Raw genomic sequence first — 27,453 nt, 5'->3', positions numbered from 1 at the left:
TATAGTTTATTTATATAATATGTTCTTATTTTATTTGTTATAGGTACAATCAGTTTATAATATATAATATAATTTTCTAATATAATTTTATATGTTAAATTACCAAAAAAAGTAATAAAAATTCCAAAGGTTCAAAAAAATCAATGTAAATAAAAAAAAACTGGATGATATAATAACTACAATACAAGAAATAATTAAGAAAAAAAAAATGTTATCAAGTTATTCAGTAAAAACTACAGTATTTCTTAAAATTAATCTACTTTCTTGGAATACTTATACAAGGCCCCCTTTAACATATCTTGATACTTGTCTGTTGTAACTGATGAAGTTGCAGTACAGTCATTTGTTTTGTAAATACCAACTAATACATTAGCCTTTTCAAACATGTTTGAGCGTAATGAAATTATAATAAACTGAGAATTTTTTGTACGTTCCTGAAAAAAATTAAATTATTGTACCCTTTAATATTTTTACATTGCTAAAATTCACAAATTCAAGAAAACCAGATATTTTATTATTTAACTATATTATACAGGGAGGTAATAAGTTTTGATGAATTTTTATGTAAATTTGTGAAGCATTAGAGAAAAAGTAATAAGTTAAAGTTAATTTAATTTAATTTAAGAAAAAGATTATATTAAATTGTTGCAAAACAATTTTAAGTATTATAAATATTATTAATTTAAATTTAAATTACCCTAACCATTTACATAACACCCAATAAGTATTTTGAAGTTGCAACAAAATGTTATTGTGTAGTTATTAAAGATTTCGATGCCATAATGGTATTTACATGTTGCAACACAGACCAAGAGTTCATGTCTTCTGATAATCTTAAACTATACGTCTATACATAGTGTAACAGAAATGCCAAAAACAAATAAAATGAAAAATTGATACAAATTAAAAGTAGGTACCTATAAAAATTATATGAATAATATATAATTTAAGATTTACTTATATCTGAAAATTCCCAAAAAGAATATTTAGAAACAGATATTACATTTCAATATTTATACCTACTTTCAAACATGTAAAAAATATTCTACTTGACTTAAAACCATTAAATTTTAAATTTTTCAAAAAAAAAATTAATATAATTAAAAATTCTTATTGTCTATAATTTATAAAGTGATTCTTTTAACATTAAACACTCATTATTTCAAAAAGTATTAATGTTTTAAAAAATATTTTTTATATAGTTTAAAGTTGTTAAAAAAACGTTTTTATTAAGAAATTAATTTTTAAATATTTTTATACTTATAATTTTTTAAGTTTTTTACCTTTTTAAATGACAAAGTTTTAATTTCACATTCGAAAGCAGAATATTTTTTTAAGTATTTTGATACATTAAAATCAAATTTAGAAATAGTAGTTTATGAGTTATAAGTGTTTAAAGTTTAGACAAGCTGAGTAGTGGATAAACATTTTGAGGGATAACACCGTACCAGTCCACTCGGCCAATCTAAACTTTAAATACTTATATCTCAAAAACTACTTGCCTTAAATTTAATTTATATGATTAAAATACTTAAATACTTAATACTACAGAAAAATATTCTGCTTTGGAGTATGAAATTAAAACTCTGTTGTCATTCAAAAAAGTAAAAAAACTTAAAAAATTATAAGAATAAAAAATAATTTTTTTTTAATTAAAAACGTTGTTTTTTAAACAACTTGAAACACATTAATACTTTTTGAAATAATGAGTGTTAATAAAAGAATCATCCTGTATATATTTAAAAAAATGTTTACTGTACTTAGATACTTGGTTACTTTAATGTACTACCAAACAGATGCTTATAAATTGTAAATACAATTTTTTTTTTTAATATTTGTTAGAATTTAAGTTATTTAATTTGTCAGATCATTCTTTAAAACCTTGCACATAAATAATAAATATACAACTGATGTAATTAAAAGTTATTCAATACTATAATACCATTTGTCAGTCAAACTCATTATAGTAGTATAGCTAATATTGAATTTTACAGTTTTTTATTGTTAACATATTTAGGGTAGGTTGCATAAAAGTCCTGTAGCGACATACAGAACTGTTAACGCACCGTTAACCGTTAACAGTCATGTAAATAAAAGTGGGCGTTGCTTGAACGCCCAATAGTGTTTTAATGGTTCTGTTAACTATAGATTACCAGACCTGTAAACTACAAATCAGATTTTCGTTCGGTAACTTAGTTTGATGAAATATCATTGATGTTACCAATGTTGTAGGTGGTTTAAATTATTTGGTAATTTTTACGGTTATCAATAATTTAATATTTCTTTATGTAACACATCATAGTTTAACATAATAATTAACTTTATAGAATGAATAAATTACAGGGCCAGTAAACATTTACAGACTGTTCTTTACGTAACCTACCCTTAATATTGATTATTGAGCATATTATATGACAAAAACTGATGAATCTAAAAATGTTAAGAAATTGGCATATTTAACAATGTAGATCACAAGAAAATACTTTCTTAAATGATATTTATGCTGTGTTAGTACTTAAATTTAAAAACAATCTATTATTATTTATAATTACCTTTATGTAATATGCAATGATTGATACATTTTTAAAATCTAATGCTGCGTCAATTTCATCCATTACATACAGTGGTGATGGTTTATAGTAATGAAGAGCAAATACAAGAGCTAAAGATGACAATGTTTTTTCACCACCTGATAGATTGGATATTACTTTCCATGTTTTCTTAGGAGGTCTTACACTAAATATCAAATATTTATTAATATCATTTGGTCTACACCTCAGAATATACAGTGTGTTCACGGATACAGGGAACACTTTAATTCTCATTATCCTGTAAACATTTTTCAATTCTATTTGTGGGACATTCATCGAGACTAATGGATCAGAAATTCCGATAACTTAAAAATTTTTTAAACCGTGTATTTTGTGCATGCACAATATAACTTCAATTTTTTTCAAATGGTAACCCCTTTTATGAATATTATTTTTGGGTTGATCGATTTTTTCAAGTAATTTTGATCCCTCAACATGTATTCTAAATCGAAAATTGGTGGAATTAGAGCTAGGTTTAATTTTTAAAAAAATTATTAAATTAAATTTTATTTTTTTTAATTGTGCGTACCTATTGTTTCCTTTTTACGACTATGAAACAAATTATTATAAAAACATGAACTTTTGAAAAGACCTATCATTAATCATTTGTTATTAAACTCATCATTGCATGGGCGAGTAATAATGATTGCAATAACGAGCAAGGACTGGCAACAAAGAGAAAGTGCTTGCAATGACGACCTGCAAGGACTTGCAACATGGTGCAAGAACTTACAACAGCTAGCAAGTACTTGTAATGATGAACAAGTACTTGCAACGTTAAGCAATGACTTGCAACAGAATGCGTTATGTACTTGCAGCAGGGAGCAAGAAAATTCAACTAGGTGCAAGAACTTGCAATGACTAGTTAAGGTCTTGAAACAACGATCAAGTACTTGCAATAACGAACAAGTACTGGGAACAAAGAAGCAGTGCTCGAAATAACGATCAAGGACTTGCATAGGGTTCAAGAACTTGTAACGATGAGCAAGGATTTACAATAGCGAGCAAGAACTTGCAACAATGAGCAATTAAATACTTGCTAGCTGTCGAAAGCTCTTGCATACTGCTGCAAGTCTTGGCTCCCTGTTGCAAGCCATTTATCGTCATTACAAGCACTTGTTCGTTGTTTCAAGTCCTAATTCGCTATTGTATAAGTTCTTACACAAAGTTGAATGTCCTTGCTCCCTGTTGCAAGTATACATAATGCATCCTGTTGGAAGTCATTGCTCGACATTGCAAGTACTTTCTGGATGTTACAAGTCATTGCTAACGGTTTCAAATCCTTGCTAGCTTTTACATGTTCTTGCAACCGGTTACAAGTCCTTTCAGCTTGTTGTTTCAAGTTCTTATTCACCATTGCAAGTTTTTGCACCAGGTTGAATGTCTTTTCTCCCTGTGGCAAGTACAGAATGCATCCTGTTGCAAGTCCTTGCTCGCCCATGCAATTATTAGTTTAATAACAAATGATTACTGATAGGTCTTTTCCAAAAGTTCATGTTTTTATAATCATGGTAGTAAAAAGGAAACAATACGTACAATTAGTACAATTAAAAAAAATATATATACCTAGCTCTAATTCCGTCAATTTGGGGTTTAGAATACAAGTTGAAAGATCAAAATTACTTGGAAAAATCAATCAACCCAAAAATAATATTCGAAACAGGAGTTATCATAAAAAATAAAAAATAAAGTTGTATTGTGCATGCGCAAAATACATGAGTTAAAAAAATTTTAACCAATAGGAATTTATGATCCATTAGTCTAGTTGAATGTCCCACAAAACAGAATAGAAAAATATTAACAGGGTAATGAGTGATGGTGTTCCCTGTTTTCGTGAACACACTGTATAGTAATTAAATATACAAACCTAAAATTGATTCCTTCACTAAATGGATCTAATGAATCAACAAGTTCAAGTTCAGCATCTCCACCAAGTGTTATCATCTGATACATCTCTTTTAGTTTAATTGTGATTTTCCTAAATGAAGCCATGAACTCATCTCTTCTTCGTTGTCGTACTTTATTAATCATTTCAATATGATCATTGTATGACTTCAGGACTTCGGCCACTTCATTTGCTTTATCATTGTACTGTTGTGTCTATTATACAAATAAAAATATTGATATAATAATATATTCAATATTATGAAGAAAAAAACTTTGTTTTAAAAAAATTAACACACCCTTTTTTTGAATTCTTCGAGTATTTTGAAATTGGGTTTATCGAGATTACGCATTTCTTCAAGTAATGTAGCTCTGTTATTATTGGTTTGCATTTTATTCATTTGAACTAATTGCTCTGTAGTATATTGAGGCAATTCTTTGGTATCTAAGTCAGAATCATCATCTACATCATCTACATCGTCAACTTGCATCTTATCCGGGTCATCTTGATTTTTAGATATTTCATTAGTTTCATTGTTTTTTTCTTTTTCATTATCTTCATCTATAGCAGATTTATCATGGTTTTTAGATCCAATATTCTGATAAGATTCTATAACTGGGTCCCGTTGAGCACAATCAATTTCCGGAATCTTATGTAATTTTAAATTTTTTATCTAAAAATTAAAACAGAAAGAATAAGTTTATTTTCAGTATTTTGAACATATTAAAAAAAGGAAATGAATAAATCCCTAATGAACGAAAATCCCCATTCTCCTTCACCAGTACAATAGATTAAGAATATTTTTTACCTTAGCATTTGTATCGTTAAGTTGTTCCATACTTAATTTTATTTCAGCTGTAATGTTGTCAAGATCATTCTTTAATTTAATGTTTTCTAAACGTAACTCATTTGTTTTGATTAGGTTCTTATCGTCTTCACTAGTCATTTCCTTGATTTTTGTTTTTTGTTCTTCTATATTTATCTGTATACATTTATGATTTATACATAATATGTATTAAAAAAAAATGTAACAAAGAAAGTGTTATTATTTAAAAATATTACCATACAGATACAATGAAACCTGTCGTGAAACAACTGTCACTGAGGAACATTATTTTGGGGCTTACATATGGGGTCAACACATTCATAATAATAAGACTATCCTAATCAAGATAACTCCTGATAAATAATATAACTATTTTTTTTTAACTTGACTTGATTTCGATAAATGTGTAGTACTCCACTACCCTTGTAAAGATTAACATTAAATATATTATAAGTAAGGATATTTTAATTTACAATTTATTAATTTGATTATAGTAGGTAGATAATCTAATTGTATGTTATTATTACACCTATACAAAAAAACATTATTTAAACCTTACTCAACATTTGATTTATAAAAGAATAATTTAAATTACGACCAGATGAATGTGTTCATTTTTTTTTAAGAAAGTAAACATAAACGAATTACTTAACAAAATTAAAATTGAAGACCTTGATTTTTATGCATTGAACTCAAACAAATTCAAATTTTAAGTTAACATTCCAAACACTTCTATATTATTAGGTATACTGTATGACAAGTGAACCATTTCATTCGTGGGCAATGTTTGTTGCATGAGTGCAAGCAAGGGTTGCTATTTGCCAAAGACTGAAAGTGTCTTCTAGCACAAGTCACGCATATAATTTTTTATCAAACTTCTGCAGCTTCTAAAAACGCATCAATATTAGGTTTTTTTTAATTAACTGTTTTTTGCCGTTTACGGTATCTAGATTTATTCAACTTCAAGATTTACAGAACTGTTTTATATGGAACAACACGGGAATAACATATCTACCAGCGATAATAATATTTGATAGACAAAGCGTATCAATACATTCATGTATATTATTCTGATTTCAACAGTAACTTTTAAACTTTTCTAACCACTAGTATAGTGAGAATTTTCCTTTACCACCATCTTTTAAAAATATAATATTTACTGTTCGCTGGACAGATAGAGGTTACATTCCAACCCTTCGAGCGGCATCAAAGATTAAACTTGAAACGGTGACAAAAAAATATGATAACACAACATTAAGATATTAGGCATCTTCAACGATATATTTTTGAACACCAAAATTGTTTTATTTTGTGCGATATTGAAAAAAAAATTGAGTTTATATTCCAAATTATCGATAACTCAAAAAATTGTTTTTAAAATACATTATACAAGTTTTTTGGCGTTAAAATCAGTGGGTTTCAGGTTACCCAAATCCAAATACCCAATGGCCGGGGGCTATTAATTAAAAATTAATTTCAAATACGATGTATTCAATATATTTCAATTATCGATATATAACAATTTTCAATATCTAAATTTCCGAAAAAAGTTAACAATATCAATATCGAATCAAAATATTGATATTGTTGAAGAAGCCAATTAAATATAATAAAAAACACTTACAGTAATTTCTTTATTCTTTTCACTCAATTCAATTACTAGAATTTCATTTTTATTCAACTCTTCTGTAATGGATTCCATATTTTTCTTACATTCAATAATGTCATCTTTCAAAGTTTGAATTTGACTTTCTGATTTTTTTATTTGCCTGTAATAAATTAAAAATTCATTATTATTTGCATATTATTATAATGATTATTATTTAATACCTAATTATATTTTTAGGAAATAGACTCAGTAATTAAAAATAATTTTTAATATTTATTTAACAAAATTAAAATTAAATTAAATTATTATATTATACACACAAGCACAACATATTATAATTATATAAGGAATAATTATTAATCCCTTCCAAATATAATTATAAATAACATACTACTATATTGTGATGGTCCAAAACAGTTACTTAATAACATATAAAGTACAAATTTACAAACTACAAACTATACTGGCATACACATTATAGTATAATATTATGCTAGGTATATTATGTTAATTTATAAAATAAATGAGTTTTATTTTTTCATAAGTGAGTTGGTCTTAAACATGCATAATACATTATATCTTCATTAGTTTTCTAAAATGTCAAGATAACTTAAATAATATTTAGAATTTAATTAAAACAATTAATTCATTAAAAAACAGTGTATTTGAAAATAATTACTCACCTTTGGGCCCCCTGTATATCAATATCAACTTGATTAATCTGATGACGAGTATTTTCTAACTTTGTAGTTGCTTGATCTAACAAACGTTTAGCTTCTTGAGGCTGTCTTTGAGTAATTTCTTCAATTTGTTTCTTCAAACTATCCATTTTAGACTTAATCTTGTCATACTCTACTTTTGATTCTTGCAATTCTATCATGATTTAAATATACAAGGTTATTGCAATAGTACCCCCCGCTATATAATTTTCACATTAAGGAATTAAAATGGCAGCGTAAGGGGACGACCTATACTGGATAAACTATGAAATATACTAAGATATGGAATGTACCCTTACGCTGCCATTTTATTTTTGTATGATAACAATATAGACTATGTGCAATAACCTTGTATATTTAAGCCATGAATTCTAAAATAAATTTAGTTATATAGAACTTTTAAGTAAATTAAATAATGTAGTTTTGATTCTATAACAGTTTTACTAATTAATTAATGTAACAATTTTAAACTTTTTTGGGGGTACAATTTTTTAATAATTAATGGTAACATATTAAGCGTATACTCGTTTCCACAAGAGATAGGTACCAGTCGTCGACCAAAACTGGTCGTCAACTGTGCATGCCCTATGAGGGGTTAACATCCCAGCTGGAATATTTTTAATGTATTAAATTTGGATTTTGAGTAGGTAGTTAATTATGAGTATTTTAAGCTTAGGTGAGATGAAATGCAAAATAGAGTGGCACAAGAGTATTCTACAAAATTTAAGTCCACTAGTCTGCTCATCAAAACTAAAATATATATAAAATATTTATAAAGACAAAAATATTAACACAGCTAATTAATTACTAGTACAAAACACAATTTACACATAACATATCAAAATACTAGGAAAAATATTGTGATATGAATGAGTTTAAATTTAAAAATGTATGTTATTATTCAATTAAGTGAAAAACTTGAAAATTATATTGAGAAAGAAATGTAAAAATATAATTTATTTAAAATAACTAGTTTTTTAAAAATTTGTTTTTTTATGACTTCAAATAACGTAAAAAAAAATTTCAATCACTTTACTTTTATCACTTTTAGAGATGTTGAGTATTTACAGTTAAACATTAAATACACACACAAAAATTACATTTTTAAAAATACTGTTGAGATAATTTTAGTTGTTTTTACCTTTTTCTGCTTCTTGGATTTCCGATTTCTTATTGGCAACTGCTATTGGATCTGTTTTTTTTTTTATAATTTCTAATTTTTGAGTTTTAATCATGTTTTTTAGTTGGTTTTCTTTTTCATTCCATGCCTAAAATAGAATTATATTTTAATTATTATAATTTATACATTATTTCTAATTCCAAATGTATACTTGCATTTATACGCGATGAACACTCTTTAACAATTATATTTAGATCTTCAATTTGTCTAAGATTTTGATCTATGTTAGCTTGGAAATCAAAAATGTTAGATTGTGTTTCTCTCAATTTAATTTCCAAATCTTTAGCAGTTTTGTCTAGATTTTCTACTTCATTTTGACTCACCAGAGATGAATTGCCAGTTGCATATCTCGATCTTATTTCTTGAGGACCGATCTTACCTTTAATAGGCCTTCCACCCCCAGACATGATACCTATAATTAAATAAATGAATTTATTAAATTTCAACAAACAATAAAAAATCATAAAAAAATGTAACTCATACCTGATTGATCAATTAAATCTCCTTTAAATGTAACAACTCTATAACGAGTTTGAGTACCAAATGCTATTCTTCTTGCTTGTTCTAAATCTTCAGCGAGTAAAGTATCATACAAACCAGAATAAAATGTGAGTCTGAAACGTTGATCTAATATTTTAATAAAATCAAAAACTCTTTTCGCATTTTCAGGACTAAAAAGAATAAAACATTACAATTATTATTAATAGTTTTGATTAAAAATCTTATATAAACAAATTGACTTACTAGTTATTATTTGAATCAGCACGGGGTTTCAATTTTTGAACTTGAGGCATGATTGAAAATGTCAGTCGACCAATATTATTGGTCCTCAATTTTTGAATGCATGCATGAGCTGCATCTGATGTTTCGACAACAATTTGATCTGTAGAACCACAAGCTGTACACGCAGGAATGTCAAATTTACCTTCTACCTGTCCATAATCTCCCTGAAATTAATAATTTTAATTTGTTTGAATTTGATTAAAGTTAAGTAACTAAAAAGCACTTACACATCTACCAAGAAGTCCATGGATTTCTCCTTTGTCTTTTAAATTTAGAATGTATTGAATAGGTCGGCTTCTTTCAGTTGTTTCTGCATAAGCTGTTCGTTTTTCAGTTAAACTCTGACGTATATTTTGTAGTTTAGTTTTCAACTGTATCTCATCTTCATTTAATTTTTTTATTTTGATTTCTAGTTCTTTAATTATATCTTTACTAATATGTATATCTGCTTCTGCTTTTTCTTTTTTTCTAGTAGAAAATATAAATTAATTTTTAATTAAAAAAAAATTGTTCAACACAAATGCCATTGTGGTGTGAGCAAAATTAATGTTATAGGTACTGTACGTGAAGAGCATTGATTCCTAGCCATTTTTATTCTGCACCCCCTATGAAGATTTTCAAAAATCTTATGCTCACTTTCACCATAAATTAAAAAGATTGATGACCTTTTAGTAAATATTTTAACCTAACCTACCTAACCTTTTATCATACTGATTAAGTACCCCAGTGGAGATAATGAGAGTTCTGCGATACACGGTAACTGGCCATTATTAATTTTTTGTTTTATCCCACATTTATATAAAATAAAAATAATTTAATAAGTACAAATTTTTCTCTGTGTTGATCGCTTACGCCTCCCAGCTTGTGACACTGATGTAAAGATTAGATAAGATACAAAGGTTGTACCTATATACCTTGATTATTGACTCCTAAGATAATTAACTTCAAGAATGCATAATAGTCTGAATCGCTACCATTAAAGGAATCTCAGACAATTTTTTTTTTGTCATATTCAATTATTATATTTGAAATTGTTGTTCTTTATTACTGATTATTAAAGACATATACTCCGCGCGCCAAGGGAGCGCAAGTTGCCCGCGCATCCAAATGATGTCGCTCCGCGGTTTTGAGGTCTAATTTCTCCCACCAAGTCGACTGGTCGTACGAGTCACAACGACGCGACGGTTGACAATGTGAGCTAATCATCCGACGGTGGGAGTGGCGTTTGTGGGAGATGCGCCGACTACAACGAGTTTTGGTTACCACCGACTTGCGCTCTCTCGGCGCGCGGAGTATAGGTGTGAACTGTGAAACAAACTTTATTACCTCATATTTTCTTGGAACTTTTCAACTCCACCCGCCATTTGTTCTTCCAGATTAATTAATTTTTCTTTTTCAGATTTCTCAGTATCGATGAGTACCTCAAACTCAGTTTTTAAGGTTTGAAACTAAAAGAGAACATTAAAATAAGAATCAACACAATATAACACATCAACACTACAAATTACAACATTTAAAGCTCTAGAACTTACTTGATTTTGTTTAGTACCAACAAGTTTCTGCAATTTTAATTCCTCAGGGGCCAATACATCTTTTTCATCCCTGAATTTTTTTGATTTTTCAAAACCACTAGAATTTACTTTTGTATAATTTGCTTCTAGTTCTATGCATTTCTCTTCTAAAGTTGGTAATTCTGATTTTAATTTCTTCAATTCAGCCTCTTTAATTTTTGGTACACCTTCAGCTTTAGTTATCTAAGCAAAAATATTTTTAAACACATATTAATTAACTTATTATAATACAATTTAATCAAAATCTAAGACATTTTTGTCTTGCTTTTGGTATTAGTTGTAAAAGTTGTAGTGACCTACCTTATTAGTTTTTTTTTAAATTATTATTACATATGTAGCTAACCGAGATAGAATAGCACAATCAGAATAGAAATCATCGAATTTATGTAGGACATGGTGTTGTACAAGATAGAATACAATAAACAAATTATATAATAAGGCAAGCTTCCAAAATAAAAAACTATGATAATTTTTATAGCAGATTCAGAATTTGTATTAATGATGGAGGAGAGGTAGAAAGGGATTTGGGGAATTAATCAGAATTAGGTGTTTAACCTGTAAAGTAGGACAAACAAATAAGATGTAAGGGAGTCACATTCATTTAAATAATTTAGTGTAATAGAGGGGGAGTTGTTTGAACAAAGTTTTAAATGTTATCAGGTAATAATGTATAACCCTTACGTTGACGGTTAAATTGAATAATAGAGGATCTAGGACAATTTTAAATAATTGAACCAAATTTTAAGGGTACTAGAAATATTATTTCTGAATCTTGAGGCAGTTTGCTGTAAATTTGCTCAGTAAGCGCACATAAATTAGAAATAATACAAAAATAATGTGAAATCAGTTCGATGAAATTTAATAGAGAAAGAGAAAATTAGAGTGGATATGGATTTGGTTAGATTATTGACAATCTCGTTCCCATATCTCAATGTGACTGAAAAAGTGTTAACCCATATAGAAAGTGAATATATAATTTGATTGATGGAGATATTATTGCAAAGGAAATAGGTAGATAAATGAGAATTTAGAGGTTTACAAGTGGTAAATAGTTGTTTAGAAAACAGAATTAGTCCATAGTCAGTACTCACTATAATTAGTCTAATCTTATATCTTCTCATATACGTATATTATTAATTGTGAGTTGTGGTGGACAAAAATGTAAATTTAATGATAGATGAATAAAAATATACAATGTTTAAAAAAACGAACACGAGGCTATTGGTAAAATCTGTAATTTAATTGTTTCATTGGCTAAAGGTAAGACTGACTTTACAACCAAAAGTATTCAACTAACTAGGTAGTGGTTCAAAATCAGTCAATACAATTTTTGTAATACAGAATGCAAAATCCAAAAAAATATTATTTTTATTGTACAAAATAACATGTCAATTAAATAAATATTACCTATGAAAGTGGGTTTTTATCAGGGCTTAAAACCGTTTCCAAAATTATAGGTAATCGGCTCCGTTAGGAGGCAAAATTTTTTTAAGAACCGGTTACCAGTTATCTTGTTCTGAGAAGTGCCGTTTATCGGTTACCGGTTACCTTACACCACAACAAAAAAGTGATTACCAGCTACCGATTTTTAACGGTTTCCAAAATATTTGAATAACCGCTTACCAATTTTAAGCGGTTTAAATACCGCTTTTCACATCACATTTTTTCATTTTTGTTATCAACTATGAATTATTTATAATGATGTGTTTATACTTTTCATTAAGTCATTAAATGAGTTACCGTGCCTTCGATAATTCAGCGCTGCTGTAACGCTTGGTCAGCAACTTTAAATTGTCATTTAAAATATAAAAAAGCAGGTAAGTGGATGTCTCTCTGCTGTACAGTAGATTACAAGTGGGTCATTGTGTAAGATTATTGTATTATTGTATTAGATTTGAATTCAATGATATAATATCATCGTATAAGAAAAACGATTCTGAGCGGAGACGGTTTGTCAGTCTGGATATTTTATATTTTGTTATTATTTATTTTATCATGTAAGTTAAATTAATATTAAAATATGATAATTTCCGCTTTCCAAACTGCAGATAAATTAGATAACCTATTTAGGGTTCTCAAAATTTACGGTTTTTAACGGTTTTCGTGAAAAACCGGTAAACGGTTTTAAGCCCCGGTTTTTATTATTAGCTTAATGGCTTTAAAAAACTATGTAATATTTTCTCCAAGAAACTTAATAATATTATATATTGTTATATATTGTGTTGAGAGAAATAAAGTTACAATCATATATTACACTATTACACCTTATAATTACATACAGAGCAGAAACATGGACATTAAGAAAATCGAGGGATGGAGAATAAGAAAAACCAAACATATTAAATATAATCCAGAGTAGAAGGCTACAGTAGGCGGGTCACGTGTGATGTAGTCAGAATCCTCATTAGTACTTTTAAAATAATATTCAATTGTATACACTTCCCCCACAGTTAACTAAATAGCCAAAATTTTTAAATGCCAATGTAATAAATTAGACAGTTAATGGGTTGATTTTTACCTTTTTTTGTTCCTGTTGTATAGAATTTTCATATTTGGTAATCTGCGCTTTTGCCTGGTTATATTCATCATTTAATTGACCTTTTCTACGTAAGCATTTCTTATGTTTTTCTTCATTTTTTTTTAATATTAAGTGATCGGATTTTAACTTTCTAACAAATAAATAAAAATATTAATATTAAAAATGACATAATATTATACATTTAAATGTTAAATTATAAAAAATTATTATTATTTATACATTTTCAAATAATTAAATTTTATACTTTAATATTGATTAAAAAAAATATATACTGCAAAATTGCTAGAGAACTGAATAACAGAATAATTATTAATATAAGGAGGATGATAATAGTCTGTTCGTGGCCATCCCTGCATATGCTTTTTTTAAATGTCAAAGTTATAACAAACAGAAACATTCAAAATAGCATAATTAATACCATCACCAATGAGCAAATGCCCATCATTTATATGTTATTACTCAATAACATACACAATAAAGCCATAGGATAAACAAATAAATAATTGTAAATATTACAATTTTTTTTTTTTTTAATTACCCTAAACCAAGGTTTTTCAGACAATAAAAAAGTGGGCAGTAAGGAGATTGTGATATTTTTCTATGTATATTTACTACATGCATGACAATGCCCTCCTTCTTAAAGAGTAGACATGGACAGACTACACTGCCAGTGGAGTGAGTCTAGTAAGCAACCAGGTAACACAATTAGGCAGAAGTTGTTTGCATTATACCATGCATAAAATCAATAATGACAGTGCACATTAAAGTAATAATCTAAAAAATACGCCAATAAGGACTTATACTAGTATTTTAAAAGTAAAAACAACGTACTCAGATAAATCTTGTATTTTTTTTTCAAATTGCTTCTTATCCTTAGAAATTGTATTTATTTCTTTTTCATTAGAATTTATTTTATCATTCATCTTATTCTGAGTTTCAGTTTTAGTTTCTATTATTGTTTCAACATCGAATCTATTAAACATACATAAACATTTAACAAATTCAATATTAAATAATAAATTATTACTAAAAGAATTTAAATTTAAATATACAAACCTATCTTTTTGGTATTTTTTATTACTCAATCGAGTGATTCGGTTTTCTAATTTTAGATAATTAATCACAGCTTCTACGGGTTCTATAAGTTCCTCTCTTTCTTTTGCAACAAATTTCAAACGAGTTATTTTTTCATTTTTCTCCAATGATAAATCTTTTACTCTTTCTTCGAGTTTAGTTATTGGTTTCTAAATTTATTTGTAATTAAATTACATAAAATAAAGATATAATGTATATTTTTTTTAATTATTTAGGTTATTAAACCCATTACATTATTTATTGTATAGTATGAAGTATTTTTATTAATAAGTTATCAATCAATTAACAAATATACAAACATCAAAATATTAAATAAAATCTAACCTTGTATCTCACAGTGCCTATAACATCTTCTAAATATTCTAACATACCGGTTGAATGGTCATTTTCAGATTTAGGTTTCATCATAGCAATTTGTTCGACCTCCCCCTAAATTTATAAACATAAATATATTTATATTTTGTCTTATAAAAGAAAATATTTGATTAAATACTTAATACAATTTACCTGAAGAATAAGAAATCTATTATGAACTAAATCTATTCCATTTTTCTTTAAAATAATTGCTATATCCTTAAACTTAACTCGTTTGTCATTTAATGTATAAAATGATGTATTGTCTTTAAATGCTGTGCGTGTAATTTTTATTTCAGTACCTGGAATAGGAACAAATCCGGTTTGTGCTGTGATCTATAACATAATCAATAAAAAATGTAAAAATAAATGAATTATTAATTTAAAAAAATAAAAATAAAACCATTACATCATCTTGAATATGTACAAAATGAACAGTGACAGAACATTGGCAAACATCTTTATGCTTGTCTGATTTATGTAAGAGTACTGATACTTTTTTTGATCTAATTTTTGAAGACCGGTATCCAAACACAAAAAGTAAAGAATCAATGACATTACTCTTTCCACTACCATTAGCACCAACAATACTTGTTAAACTCTATAAAATAATAAGATGATTTGATAATTTGTACATGTAAGTATAACAAAACTTATAATTACATGTAATAATAATTATTTATTGCATTTAAAGAAACATATACAAATAAAATTTAAATAAAATTTAAATAAAATTTAAATAAAATATATAAATGATTTTCTCCAGAGGCCTAAGTTATTGCTTAATAGTTCTTATCTATATTAAGTTAAGAAACAGTCGGTGGCCGAATTGTATGGAGGAACGTGACAATACTAGGACTACTGTGAAAATATATTAGTTCTTTATTTTATTCAGGTAATATGACACTAGGAAAAATTGTATTGTGTTTTTAGTAAATACATTTTATGGAAAATACAGAAGATCTTTATCCTCATGAAATCACGAGTACTATAATGAGTAAATACTGATTTTTAAAAACATACAAAAACCCTTCTTTTGAAGTTGTTAATCAAGTTTATTTTCAGTGTTTAAAAACAATTCAAGGAAACAAAAATATATTGCGTCCTTTTATTCAACATATACTTACTATTTTAAACTAGAGTAATATACCACGTTGTGGTGACCAGAACTATGGTCCATTAATCTACGGTAAAAATTTAAATTTTGGACATTTTAAGACATTACTAAGATTTTGAATAAAATCAAGTGATAAAGAGTTAGAAGGTTATTTAAAGAACGTTAATCTTAAAGACAATTATATAAGTAAATGAAATAATTTCCGTAACATGTACTAAAATAATTACATATTAACAGGGCTGTGAATTTGTAGGAAAGTGCATTTTTTTTTAAATGATAGTGAAAGGTAACTTTCTAAGTAGGTACATAATTTGACTTATGTAACCATTTATGAAACTTTTATTTTGCATTTTTTGAAGTTTTTAATTTTTTAGGTCTTTTTATTGACTTTTAATGCCATATTTTTCTTTAGTATTTTTAATCAAATTCAGTCAATTAACATCTTCAGAAACATATTTTTTTTACACAGGCTGTATATTATACGTAAAATTTATATTTTACGCAAGCTGCATACGAGTTAGGTAAAGATAATGATACAATAAAATAAGGCAATTGCTAGATTGTAAAAAGTGTTTCATGCAAATAGAATTAATAAAGAATCAATCAACTTCAAAATCAAAATTCAAACATTATTACAATTTTTTTTTATTAAATAAATAAACTTGTATGCATATAACTTACTTATATCAATATGAATATAAAAATTAAACTAAACCATTTTATACTACAACTTTTAGCCTTTTAAGTGCATTTTTTAAGGTTTTTAACTGCATTAAATTAATAGCCCTGCATGTACATTGCCTTGCCTTTTCAAACATTGTGAAGTCTGTAGTAGTATCAATCTAATGATAAAGATTCAGAGTTTTGCTGGTCACCTACTTCCTATAGATATTACAGACACTTGGAAAGAATTGTAATTAGTTTGAAGTATTAATGTTAATACTTGTTGTTGATTTCAAAAGTCAAAAAAAAATTTTTAAATATTAAATGAAAAACTATACATAGAATGCTATAGAAGGAGATAAACCTAACTAGTCAAGCACTACTTGGTATAGATATACCTAAATATTCATATCTATCATGAATAAGTAAATTAAAATTAATTAAATTAAGTATCATAGATCAAAATTGAAAACAATTTTTAGTTTTTAATTTATGAAATATTAATATTTCTTATAGGGGCCTCGCCACCACGTCTTTTTTTGTCAAAAACTACTGTCTCTAATTCCAAAGGTACGTACCGACAATTATCACAATTTTTATTCTGAAAAAATATTCGTATTGTCCATAATATATACAAGGAAACGGTCGAACCATATTTTTAATTTTTGTAACTTAAAATGCAATAAAAATTGTAAAAAATTCAAAAAAATTCAGAATTTCAAGCTTAAATATTTAATTAACTAAATACAATTTTAAAAATGTACCTCGACCGATGCCTCATAGATGTTGTGGAAAAAAAGAATATTTTATCAGAATGCAAATCGAGTTAATCGTTGCGATGTATTGTTGGAATTAGAATCGTGTGTTTGAGTGAAAAATAAACATTTTTTTATGATCACAATATTACATACTGACATGTACGTGCGAGTGCGTGTGAGAGCCCTCTGTACCGCTACAATTGACCCGCATGGATACCACACACACTAATAATCATTTACGACTAACACATAGATCTCGGGTGGACAACGAGATTAGAAATTGCCTAAATGTTTCTCCTTAAATCAATGCGATGGCGAGGCCCCTTAAATTTAAATTTATAAGAATTTAGTTCCACACCGGCAGCCATCCGCTACACACGTATATTATCATCGTTGCGACCCTGCCTTAGGGCTTAAAGAAACAACGCGTTCAATATTTAATTAAATAATCACTATAAATTATTGCCATCTTAAATGTCATTTTTACATAATTAAAAACAACCACTTTTTACTTTATATTCTTTTTTTTCCACGCATTTGTTCCGAAGTTCGAGTACATATTACTTTTTGCAGTTCTAAATTAATTATTTTCATTAATAGTTAATTGTCCAATTACGCAACACACCGAATGCTATCCCACAGAACAACAAACATGTAAATCCAAAACTCAATGCAATTACGAATACAAACGACATTAACCAAAAGTCTTCATCGTCCAATTCCGCGCAAATGAGTAATTGCAAGACTAAAAAAAAAAAAAGAAATCACTCCAACTCCTCTTACTCAAATTCTGAACCTTCAACATCTCCACAAGAACGCACACACATAAAAATAAAAAATAAAATTATTTATCACGAAGAATCGCTACAAAGTACTCAAACGGAACAACAATCTATAACACCCATGGAAGATGTACCAAGCTCAGAAATTGAACCAGAAGTTATGGCTAAACCACCTCCTATATTTGTTAAAGATGTACATGATTTCCCAGGTCTGTGCACAGAGCTAAGTGCTCTGATAGGCGTAGACAACTTTCACTGTAAATCAACGACATACCGACTTAAAATACTAACAGTTAATCCTGAGTCGTACAGAAAATGAGTATACTTTCTTAGAGAAGAGGCCGAATTCCATTATCGCTACATTCTACTCCCCACCTCGACACAAAATGACCAGAGCAATACTTAACGATTATTTTAACACAATTAAAACTAATTTCATTATCGGTAGCGATTACAAACCCCATCAGAGTTGGGGTTGCCGAGTCAACAACCCTCGTGGTATTGTACTATACAACCTTGCAAATGAAAGGCATATCAATGTTCTTGTCCAACCCCCCCCCCCCCCCGGTACTACATATTGGCCATCTGCGCTAAATAAGAACCCTGACATTCTGGACATTATTGCTGCCAAAATTCCTAGCAACTTACATTGCTCCACTGACAATATCCTCGATCTAAACTCAGACCACTCTTCAGTTCCACTCACTATATCTGCCACTCCACTAACACGTGTCGAACCTCCTAAACTATTCACACCGCCCAAACTTATCATAAAAAATTCCATGACATAATAAATGACAAAATTGATCTAAAAATTAAATTAAAGACTATTTCAGATACTGACGAAGCCGTTAACAATCTAACAACATTCATACAGCATGTCGCGTGGACTTCTACGAAATATGATAAAACCATTACCTGTTCAATCAAAAATAACACAAATTCTAATTGCTTCTTACTTTCAGAAGAAATTCAAAGTTTAATTACTGAAAAACATAGGGCAAGAGCAAGTTATCAACTCTCCCGTCTTCCATCCCACAGATTCGCCTACAACAAACTTGCTAATTCTTTGAAAAAAATCCTTGCTAAACATAAAACTAATAGCTTTGAAAAAAACTACACTAACTGTCTGCTGTAAATGACTACAATCTGAAGAGAAACCAAACAAACACTAAAATTTAAATCCGTCTCAACCCCTCTAAAAAAAGTCGACAACACCCTAGCTATTCTGCCGTGCTAAGCGAAAACAGGATAACTCCATTTTTCGTAAAAATGAGATTTTTGTTCCTATAGGTAAAATTAGTGGTTTTACACTGATTTTTTATGTAAAAATAGCGTATTTCCTATTAAAACCCATCGTAAAATGAAATTTAAAATAAGCAAATATGCGGTAAGTCCAGTATATTTGAAAACGTTATTTGGTGTTTCTCAATAATCATGTTAACTGGAGTTATCCTGTTTTCGCTTATCGCGGCAGTATTACTGACTTAGAAAAAAACAATCTTGTTTCAATCACACTTATCAAATATCTTCCAACCTCACGCTAATATTTATGACCAACAATATTTAGACAATATTAAAAAATACCTTGACCCTCTGTTACCTTATGGCCTTCCAATACAATTCGTCACCTCTAAAGAAGTGAAAAACACAATTCTGAAATATCCAAATAAAAAATCACCCGGTTTTGATTTAATAATCGCTTAAGTTACAAAATGCCTACCAACGAAAGCCATAGTCCTTTTTACATATACAGTATGTCCCAGAAATCCCGTATCACCCTTACTATCTCCGTGGAATATCAATATATTTAAATGCAGTTTTCTTTACAGTCATAAGTATGGAAATTCTGATTGAATAGCATAATATTTGATTTGTTTTATAAAAAAAATTATTAAAAAAAATTTTTAGGCAAATAAGTTTTTTTAATTTCAAAGAAAGCCATTTCGTTGATCGTATTTTTTAACAGTTCAGAAAAAAAAAAATATTAATGAAAATTGTTCAAGTTAGAGCTAATTATTATTTTGAATTTCTAAGAATAATAGTTAAGTTACCTAAGCATACAGCATTAGCATATTACGATTCGCATGTTAATTATTATAATCACGCTTATTTTTCGGCTGAAATTAAAAATAATAATTATCCCTAACTTGGGGTATTTTTTTTTAAACTGTTTTAAAAATATGATCAACAAAATTACTTTCTTGGAAATTTAATAAACTTATTTACCTAAACAATTTTTTTGGTAATTTTTGAATTTTTAAAAAAAAAAAAATTGAATATTATGTTATTCAATCAGAATTTCCATACTTATGACTGTAATAAAAAAAACTACATTTAAATATATTGATTTTCTACAGAGATACTAAGGTTGATACGGGACTTCTGGGACATACTGTATAATAAACGCAATACTACGATTATCATATTTTCTTCCTTATGGAAATTTTCTCAAATTGTAATGTTTGCTAAACCTAACAAACCTCCGGACTCACTGGTCTCTTATTTTTTTTTTTTAAATCTGTGAAAGACTAATTCTACAAAGAATGTTATCCCACATCAACAATAATAATATTCTCCCCTCATCTCCATTCGGCTTTATAACCAAACACAGCACAATTCACCAAGTGCATAGTAGACGCCATTTCAACTTCACTCGAACGAAAACAATATTGCTCTTGTGTCTTCCTCGATATCTCTCAGGCATTCAAGCAAACTTTGAAATTGCCTCCCATCACCTCTATTTCTGCTAATTAAATCTTACCTCAACAGCATAACAAATTATATAGGTATCATCACAGTTGTACTAGTTTGCGCAGTATATACGCATCTCTCACTCCGACGTATATCGTAGCTCTCCACTTCTCATTGGCTGATTTCGTTCTATGTGATATATGTATGTATATGATTGATAGCCAATAAGAAGTGGAGAACTACGATATAGGTGAAGTAAAGAGCGGAGGATGCGTATTAAAATGCTGTGATGATACCAGCTATATAATTTGTCATGCTTAACAGTTAGATGCCTTCAAACTCGCTTCAGCTCGTGCATCTCAGAAATGGCTCTACTCCAAGTGGGGAGATAGGATACCTCAAGGTGGTATCCTATCTCCCGTTCTATTTAACATATATGCCTCAGACCAGCCCATAACACAAGACACTATTGTAGCTGATTTTTTAGATGATAGAGCAATAATAGCAATACATGAAAATCATTTAATTGCCTAGGTCAATCTCCAAATACACTTACACCTTATTTCGCAATGGTACTCCAAATGGAGAATAAAACTAAACCACAACAAGTCGGTGCACACGACTTTTACGCTTAAACACGGAATTTGTCTACCTGTATCTGTGGACAACATACCTATTCCGCCGTCTGACACCGTTAAATACTTAGGGTTGACCCTTGACAAAAGACTAACTTGGAAACAGCACATAAGGTCCAAAAGACTAATTTTAAACACTCGCTCTCGCACCCTCAAACATCTCTAATCAAAAAATAAATTCACTAAACTAAAAACTAAACTACTCATATATGTCATTACTAAAACCCATTTGGACTTACGGATTACAATTGTGGGGGTCGGCCAAAAAAACCAATATAAATAAAATCCAGGCTTTCCAGAACATCACTCTACGCAGAAAGAAAATGCCCCACCGTATGAAGCTCCTTGACGTCGTCTGAAAAGAAGATGGTGCAGGGACCTTTTAATCTTATAACTCCCAACATTCTTATACCTCGTTTACACACTTTACTAAGTCTCATGGATTAACATAGTCTGTGCTCATGCTAAGTGTTGGTAATGTGTGACTTCTTTCCTAGCTTATTTTGTTGGAGTCTAATTTCTTCATATTTCACTGCTATATTGTTGAGATGATAAAATCAGTACTATTTAAATTACAGGCCTCATCTTACTAATATTGATTTTGGTAATTTTATATAGAGTATTTAGTTTATAGACTACTGGTATTTGCTTTTTAAAATTTGATAAAAAAAATCAAGAAGTGTTCAGTCTGAACACTGAAGTATGCTGATTTAAGAGTTTCTATCATTTATAAACTCTAGTTTAAATGAAAACAATTATTAATTTAGTTTCTTAGTAATATACTTAATAGCTGTGATAACTAAGACAATACAAAGGTCAATACATTACTGTCTTTAAAATCTTTAATCTATTTGATGAGTGACTTAAAATGTAAACAGTTTCTTTAAACAAAACAATAAAGCTAGGATCACACGGCGTGCTATGCGTCACGTGGAGTGTGGAGTATTATAATGAGGTACAGTTGGCACACCGTCTGATTGGGGCTGTATGGCAAGATTTGTATGCGCGGCACGTTACTTCCTGATAATTGTTGGTCTCTGTATCTTGTGCCAAAGGTAAATTGGCACGGCGCGTCTTATCCAATCTAACAGCGTGTCGGTTTTAAACGTGCGCGCTATACACACGCTTTAACTCCTTGTGCCGCGCCACGCGCCGTGTAATCCCGGCCTAAACCTAACTCTGCTCATAATTGATGTAGTTATTGCTTCCTTACCAAAAGCTCACTTTTTTCTCAGGCATTGTATTAAGTATTGATTTTTCCTAAGAACACATCTAATAACTCATTACTTACATGATAACACATGAAATGATGTTCTTACCTTATGAAATTTCCCAATAGTAACTTCGCCAAAATAACTTTTAAAGTTGTTGGCAACAATTTCTGTAATAACCATGCGAGGCCCAGGATTCTCTTCAGCTGATTTAATTGGAGGTAATTCAACCGGTATGCGGATACCATTGAATATATCTGCGTCATCAATGTCTGACAAGTCTTCATCATCGGAAAAGTCACCAACTTTTTCTTGTCTAATTCTTTTGTTTTTCGCAGGGGTGTCATGATTATCAGTTTTATCCTTTCTTTTTACTGCCATTGTACTAAACAAATTTTATGCAATTAATTTAAATTGTTAATATGGACCTTAAACACAAACTACAAAATTTTATAATTTGTCCGCATCAAACAATTAATTGTATCTGCTGTCAATACATCGTTCAGTAGTATTTGAAAGACACAAGAGCCTTGACATGCATGTACCAACTAACATACCTACTTCAATATGATAGTTGATATACTAGCAATTTTATATTTACCCTTTTATTATGTGCAAATGTGATCACACGTTAAAGGCAGTAGGCACTAATGCCATGTACAGCTGTCCATGGAAGTACGGAGCACACAATTACACGAAAAGTCGAAAGAAAACGGTTATTATTTAATATCTTGCGACTTGCATGGTGGTTTTATGGTTTAATCTAATGCATATTTCCCATAGTCGTGTCTCAAAGAAAGGACATTGATAGTACGGCACATCGGCACATCAACATGCATTAATGGTACAGCTTCTCAGCCACAACAGTCGGCACTCGGCAGTCGTATTAATAACCGTTCTGGTGAAAGAAAATAAGAAAAAGAATCAGATAAATTAAAAATGGCGCAAATGCGCAATGGGACAATGGCGATTGGCGGTTATTTTGTTATCTATCCACTCATTCAGTCACTCGGCACTCGGCATTAATTAGTGTCGAATAAAAACATTGAAAACTAGAAACTGGAAAGTAAAAACAGTGAAAATGTATGAAAAAAAAACAATTTAACAAAGCAGTGTGACCAATGTATTCAGAGAGAAATTTAGTGAACTTATAACGGATTCCTGTCTGAGATTTGGTCGACGTGCACTTTTACGTCTTTATCACTACCTGTGTGTCTTGTTGTCACTTTTTTATATTGTCCAGTGAACGATTTATTCAATATTGGAGTATTCACTATTCCGGTATGTGTTGTGAGTTTCTGACTTGTGGGTTCGTTTCACTTTCTCTAGGCTATATTCCAAATCCAAATATTTGTTACTTCACGTCTTCTCGATTTACTACCCATTAATATTAATTTTAAATAAATCAGTGCGGTTGGTTGTCTTCATTATTATTTTTATTATTTAATTAAATTTTTTTAACGATGGCCGAAGTCGTAGATGATATAATTAAAACCTTAAACGGAACAAATGGTACGGACACGGAGTCTGTTCTAAAAAAAATACCGGCCACCACCGAAGGTATGCTTATTGCATACACCAGTTTAGTGGTCATGGCCTTAGTGCCTATATTCTTTGGCTCGTTCCGATCAGTAGAACTACACATTAAAAATAAAGTTAGTATTTAAACTAACTTATTTTTAATTAGCCATTATGCTAAAATCTTGTTTCCTATTCCAGATGAAAAAAGAAATACCAGAGTCCATGACAGAAAAAGATGCTATGATGTTTCCAGTGATTGCTAGTGGAGCTCTCTTTACGCTCTACATTGTTTTTAGGGTACTACAATATATATAGTTTTACAGATAATAATATTATGCCAATTCATTTATGCATTATTTATATTGAAATACATCTATCTTCTTTATTTTAAATATAGGTATTTTCTAAGGAACACATAAATCTATTAGTGACTTTATATTTTTATGTTCTTGGAGTGGCAGCTCTAAGTAATATTTTAGGGTAAAAATCTATTATATTATTTACAAGACCAAATGAGAATTACCTATTCAAACTATTGCTACAATATATTTATTATTTTTACTTAGTACTAAATTCAGCGCCATTTTACCAAAAAGTGTACCTAAAACAAAATACCAACTGCAGTTTACAGAAGGCACTGGTGAAAAAAAACACGATTATATAAATGTAAAATGTACACTTCATGATGTGTTATGTTTTGTATCATGTGCAACATTAGGAACGTTTTATATAATTAGCAAGGTATTATTTTATTTTTGGTTATGTCCTAGTATTAACATATCTAATTATATATATTTTTTTAATTTTAGCATTGGATTGCAAACAATATATTTGGATTGGCATTTGCTATAAATGGAATAGAATTGTTACACCTCAACACCATTAAAATTGGATGTATCCTCTTATGTGGTCTATTCGTCTATGATATATTTTGGGTGTTTGGTACCAATGTTATGGTTACTGTGGCCAAATCTTTTGATGCTCCTATCAAACGTTAGTTTTAAAACTAATAATACATTATTTTTTACATAAAATATTCTAATTTTTACACATTCATAATGATACACTTTATTTCATTCTAATTTATTTATACTTTATTGCAGTTGTATTCCCTCAGGATTTATTAGAAAATGGTATTTTAGCTGCTAAAAACTTTGCTATGTTGGGTTTAGGCGATATTGTTATCCCAGGAATATTTATTGCATTTATGTTAAGATTCGATCATAGGTATATACTTTTATTAATTTAGATTGATAAATTAAAGAGAGTACATTTTAATATAATTTTTATTTTACAGCTTAAAACGTAAGACAAATACATATTTCAATGCAACATTTTTGGCATATTTTTTGGGATTACTTACCACTGTATTTGTCATGCACGTATATAAAGCAGCTCAGCCAGCTTTATTATACTTGGTACCTGCATGTTTAATTACTCCTATGTTAGTGGCTTTAGTATGTGGAGATCTGAAAACTTTATTCAGGTAATGTTAACATTAAAAGTATTCATATAAATAATTATTTATGTTATTAAACATTACTATTATTGAACAAGTAAGTTTGATATTATTTGAATTTTTAAATATATATGAATACAAGTATAAAATTCTTGAACAACTGATATTTGTATAATGTCTATAAATTAATTAACTTTTGATGATGAATAAAATACGGTATTTTGGCGACAGGCGCAAAAGATTAGACCAACCGGTGTCTGTGAAGACATTCAGTCTGGTGTTTGGGTTCCATTATATATTATAGATATGTAGGTGACGTTACTGGGTAAATGGTGACAGAGCAGTTTGCTGTTTAGTCGACGATACCTGATGTCAGTTGAGGTGAACAACCAGAGTGCGCTGTGCTCTGTGTGTCGCCACAGTATTTTAAATTTTAAAACCATGAAGACTTATTTATATTTGATAAAATATGCCCTTTTAAAGAATGTATTTTTATGAGAAAAAATGCATTAAAATAATAGATATATAAATATTTTACAGTTATGAAGATCATAAAATGGAACCAGAAAAGACTTCCAAAAAATTGAAATAATCTAAGTGTCAATTTTATTATTTTTCATGTTATATTAAACTTATGTTTTATTTCCTCGTCGTTATTTTTTTTTTTTTGTGGATTTATTGTATTATCGTAATGTGTAAATTGGAGGATCCATTATCCATTAAATTTGATATTGAGAAAGTATTAACTTCAATACATGACACTTAAAAACAAATTTTACAAATTTCCTGACAAGTGACAACCGTACACAAAATATAAAAATAATTTGTCAGGGCAATAAAAAATAAACTAAATTAATCTACCAATGTAATATATTAATGGTACACTACTGTTTATGTTATATTATTATATCATTATTCATTGTATTTAACTCTTCCTAATTATAGCTTTATAAATGTCTTTTTGTGTGATATACTTTCTAATTCTAAATATAAAACATGATTTTTAATATGCAATTGGAATTCAGATAATTTTGCATAAATATTTACATTTATTAGATCAATTCTAATAAAATGCGTGTTTTTTTTTCTCTATTTTGATTAAATTTAAAAAAATATATATTTATGTTCTTCCAGTTATAAATTAGTTTGATCTCGATTTCGTTTTTAAAATTGTGTTTATATTATTACTATTACAATTTATGATGTTTCTATCTATTAGTGAAATCATATTTTGTAAAGTTAAATACATCTACCTGTGTATAGATATATGTAATATATATTATACATTCTACTGATAGGTATTAATTCTAATTGTTTGAAACTTTGAACTTTATCTTAAGTTAAAATCTGTATAGTGATATTTTAAATAAAAATGTTTGTTTTTTTTAATCTATTTTAAATTTGTTGAATGTATTTTCTTCTTAAGATTTATTATTTAAAATAAATTATTATTACAATTCA

General features: G+C 28.6%; 2 protein-coding genes across 2 annotated transcripts; one reads left to right on the top strand and one right to left on the bottom strand.

The window, feature by feature from the left end:
* Positions 1-24,042, bottom strand: LOC100167401 (structural maintenance of chromosomes protein 4). Its single transcript, XM_003243315.4, has 22 exons — positions 23,614-24,042; positions 23,121-23,397; positions 15,562-15,753; positions 15,306-15,488; positions 15,123-15,227; positions 14,760-14,947; positions 14,535-14,675; positions 13,683-13,833; positions 11,126-11,347; positions 10,920-11,041; positions 9,821-10,061; positions 9,555-9,757; positions 9,294-9,481; positions 8,966-9,222; positions 8,772-8,898; positions 7,595-7,784; positions 6,927-7,071; positions 5,285-5,458; positions 4,775-5,149; positions 4,459-4,691; positions 2,553-2,736; positions 1-434 (listed from the first exon to the last, which is right to left on the bottom strand). Exons 2-22 carry the CDS (start codon positions 23,391-23,393, stop codon positions 252-254), a joined length of 4,077 nt encoding a protein of 1,358 aa, XP_003243363.1. The 5' UTR covers positions 23,394-23,397; positions 23,614-24,042; the 3' UTR covers positions 1-251.
* A 187-nt stretch (positions 24,043-24,229) lies between these two features.
* Positions 24,230-27,453, top strand: LOC100168160 (minor histocompatibility antigen H13). The gene is made up of 8 exons (XM_001952609.5): positions 24,230-24,667; positions 24,732-24,830; positions 24,931-25,013; positions 25,100-25,274; positions 25,343-25,526; positions 25,637-25,760; positions 25,831-26,019; positions 26,533-27,453. The coding sequence occupies exons 1-8, from the start codon at positions 24,476-24,478 to the stop codon at positions 26,582-26,584; spliced, it is 1,098 nt and encodes a 365-aa protein (XP_001952644.2). The 5' UTR covers positions 24,230-24,475; the 3' UTR covers positions 26,585-27,453.

This window comes from Acyrthosiphon pisum, chromosome A1 (assembly GCF_005508785.2).
Source record: "Acyrthosiphon pisum isolate AL4f chromosome A1, pea_aphid_22Mar2018_4r6ur, whole genome shotgun sequence".
NCBI lineage: Eukaryota > Metazoa > Arthropoda > Insecta > Hemiptera > Aphididae > Acyrthosiphon > Acyrthosiphon pisum.
The sequence above is the reverse complement of the archived record's forward strand: the minus strand, read 5'-3'. Positions and strand labels throughout refer to the sequence as shown.

What these genes read in the sequence shown, in the direction of transcription:
- LOC100167401 (XM_003243315.4), bottom strand. Translation starts at nt 23,393, where the DNA reads ATGGCAGTAAAAAGAAAGGATAAAACTGATAATCATGACACCCCTGCG. An exon ending in CTATTGGGAAATTTCATAAG is followed by an intron (nt 15,754 to 23,120) that starts GTAAGAACATCA and finishes ATTATTTTATAG; the next exon opens with AGTTTAACAAGTATTGTTGG. An exon ending in GATATACAGGGGGCCCAAAG is followed by an intron (nt 7,072 to 7,594) that starts GTGAGTAATTAT and finishes AATTTATTACAG; the next exon opens with GCAAATAAAAAAATCAGAAA.
- LOC100168160 (XM_001952609.5), top strand. Translation starts at nt 24,476, where the DNA reads ATGGCCGAAGTCGTAGATGATATAATTAAAACCTTAAACGGAACAAAT. An exon ending in AACTACACATTAAAAATAAA is followed by an intron (nt 24,668 to 24,731) that starts GTTAGTATTTAA and finishes TTCCTATTCCAG; the next exon opens with ATGAAAAAAGAAATACCAGA. An exon ending in ATGTTAAGATTCGATCATAG is followed by an intron (nt 25,761 to 25,830) that starts GTATATACTTTT and finishes TTTATTTTACAG; the next exon opens with CTTAAAACGTAAGACAAATA.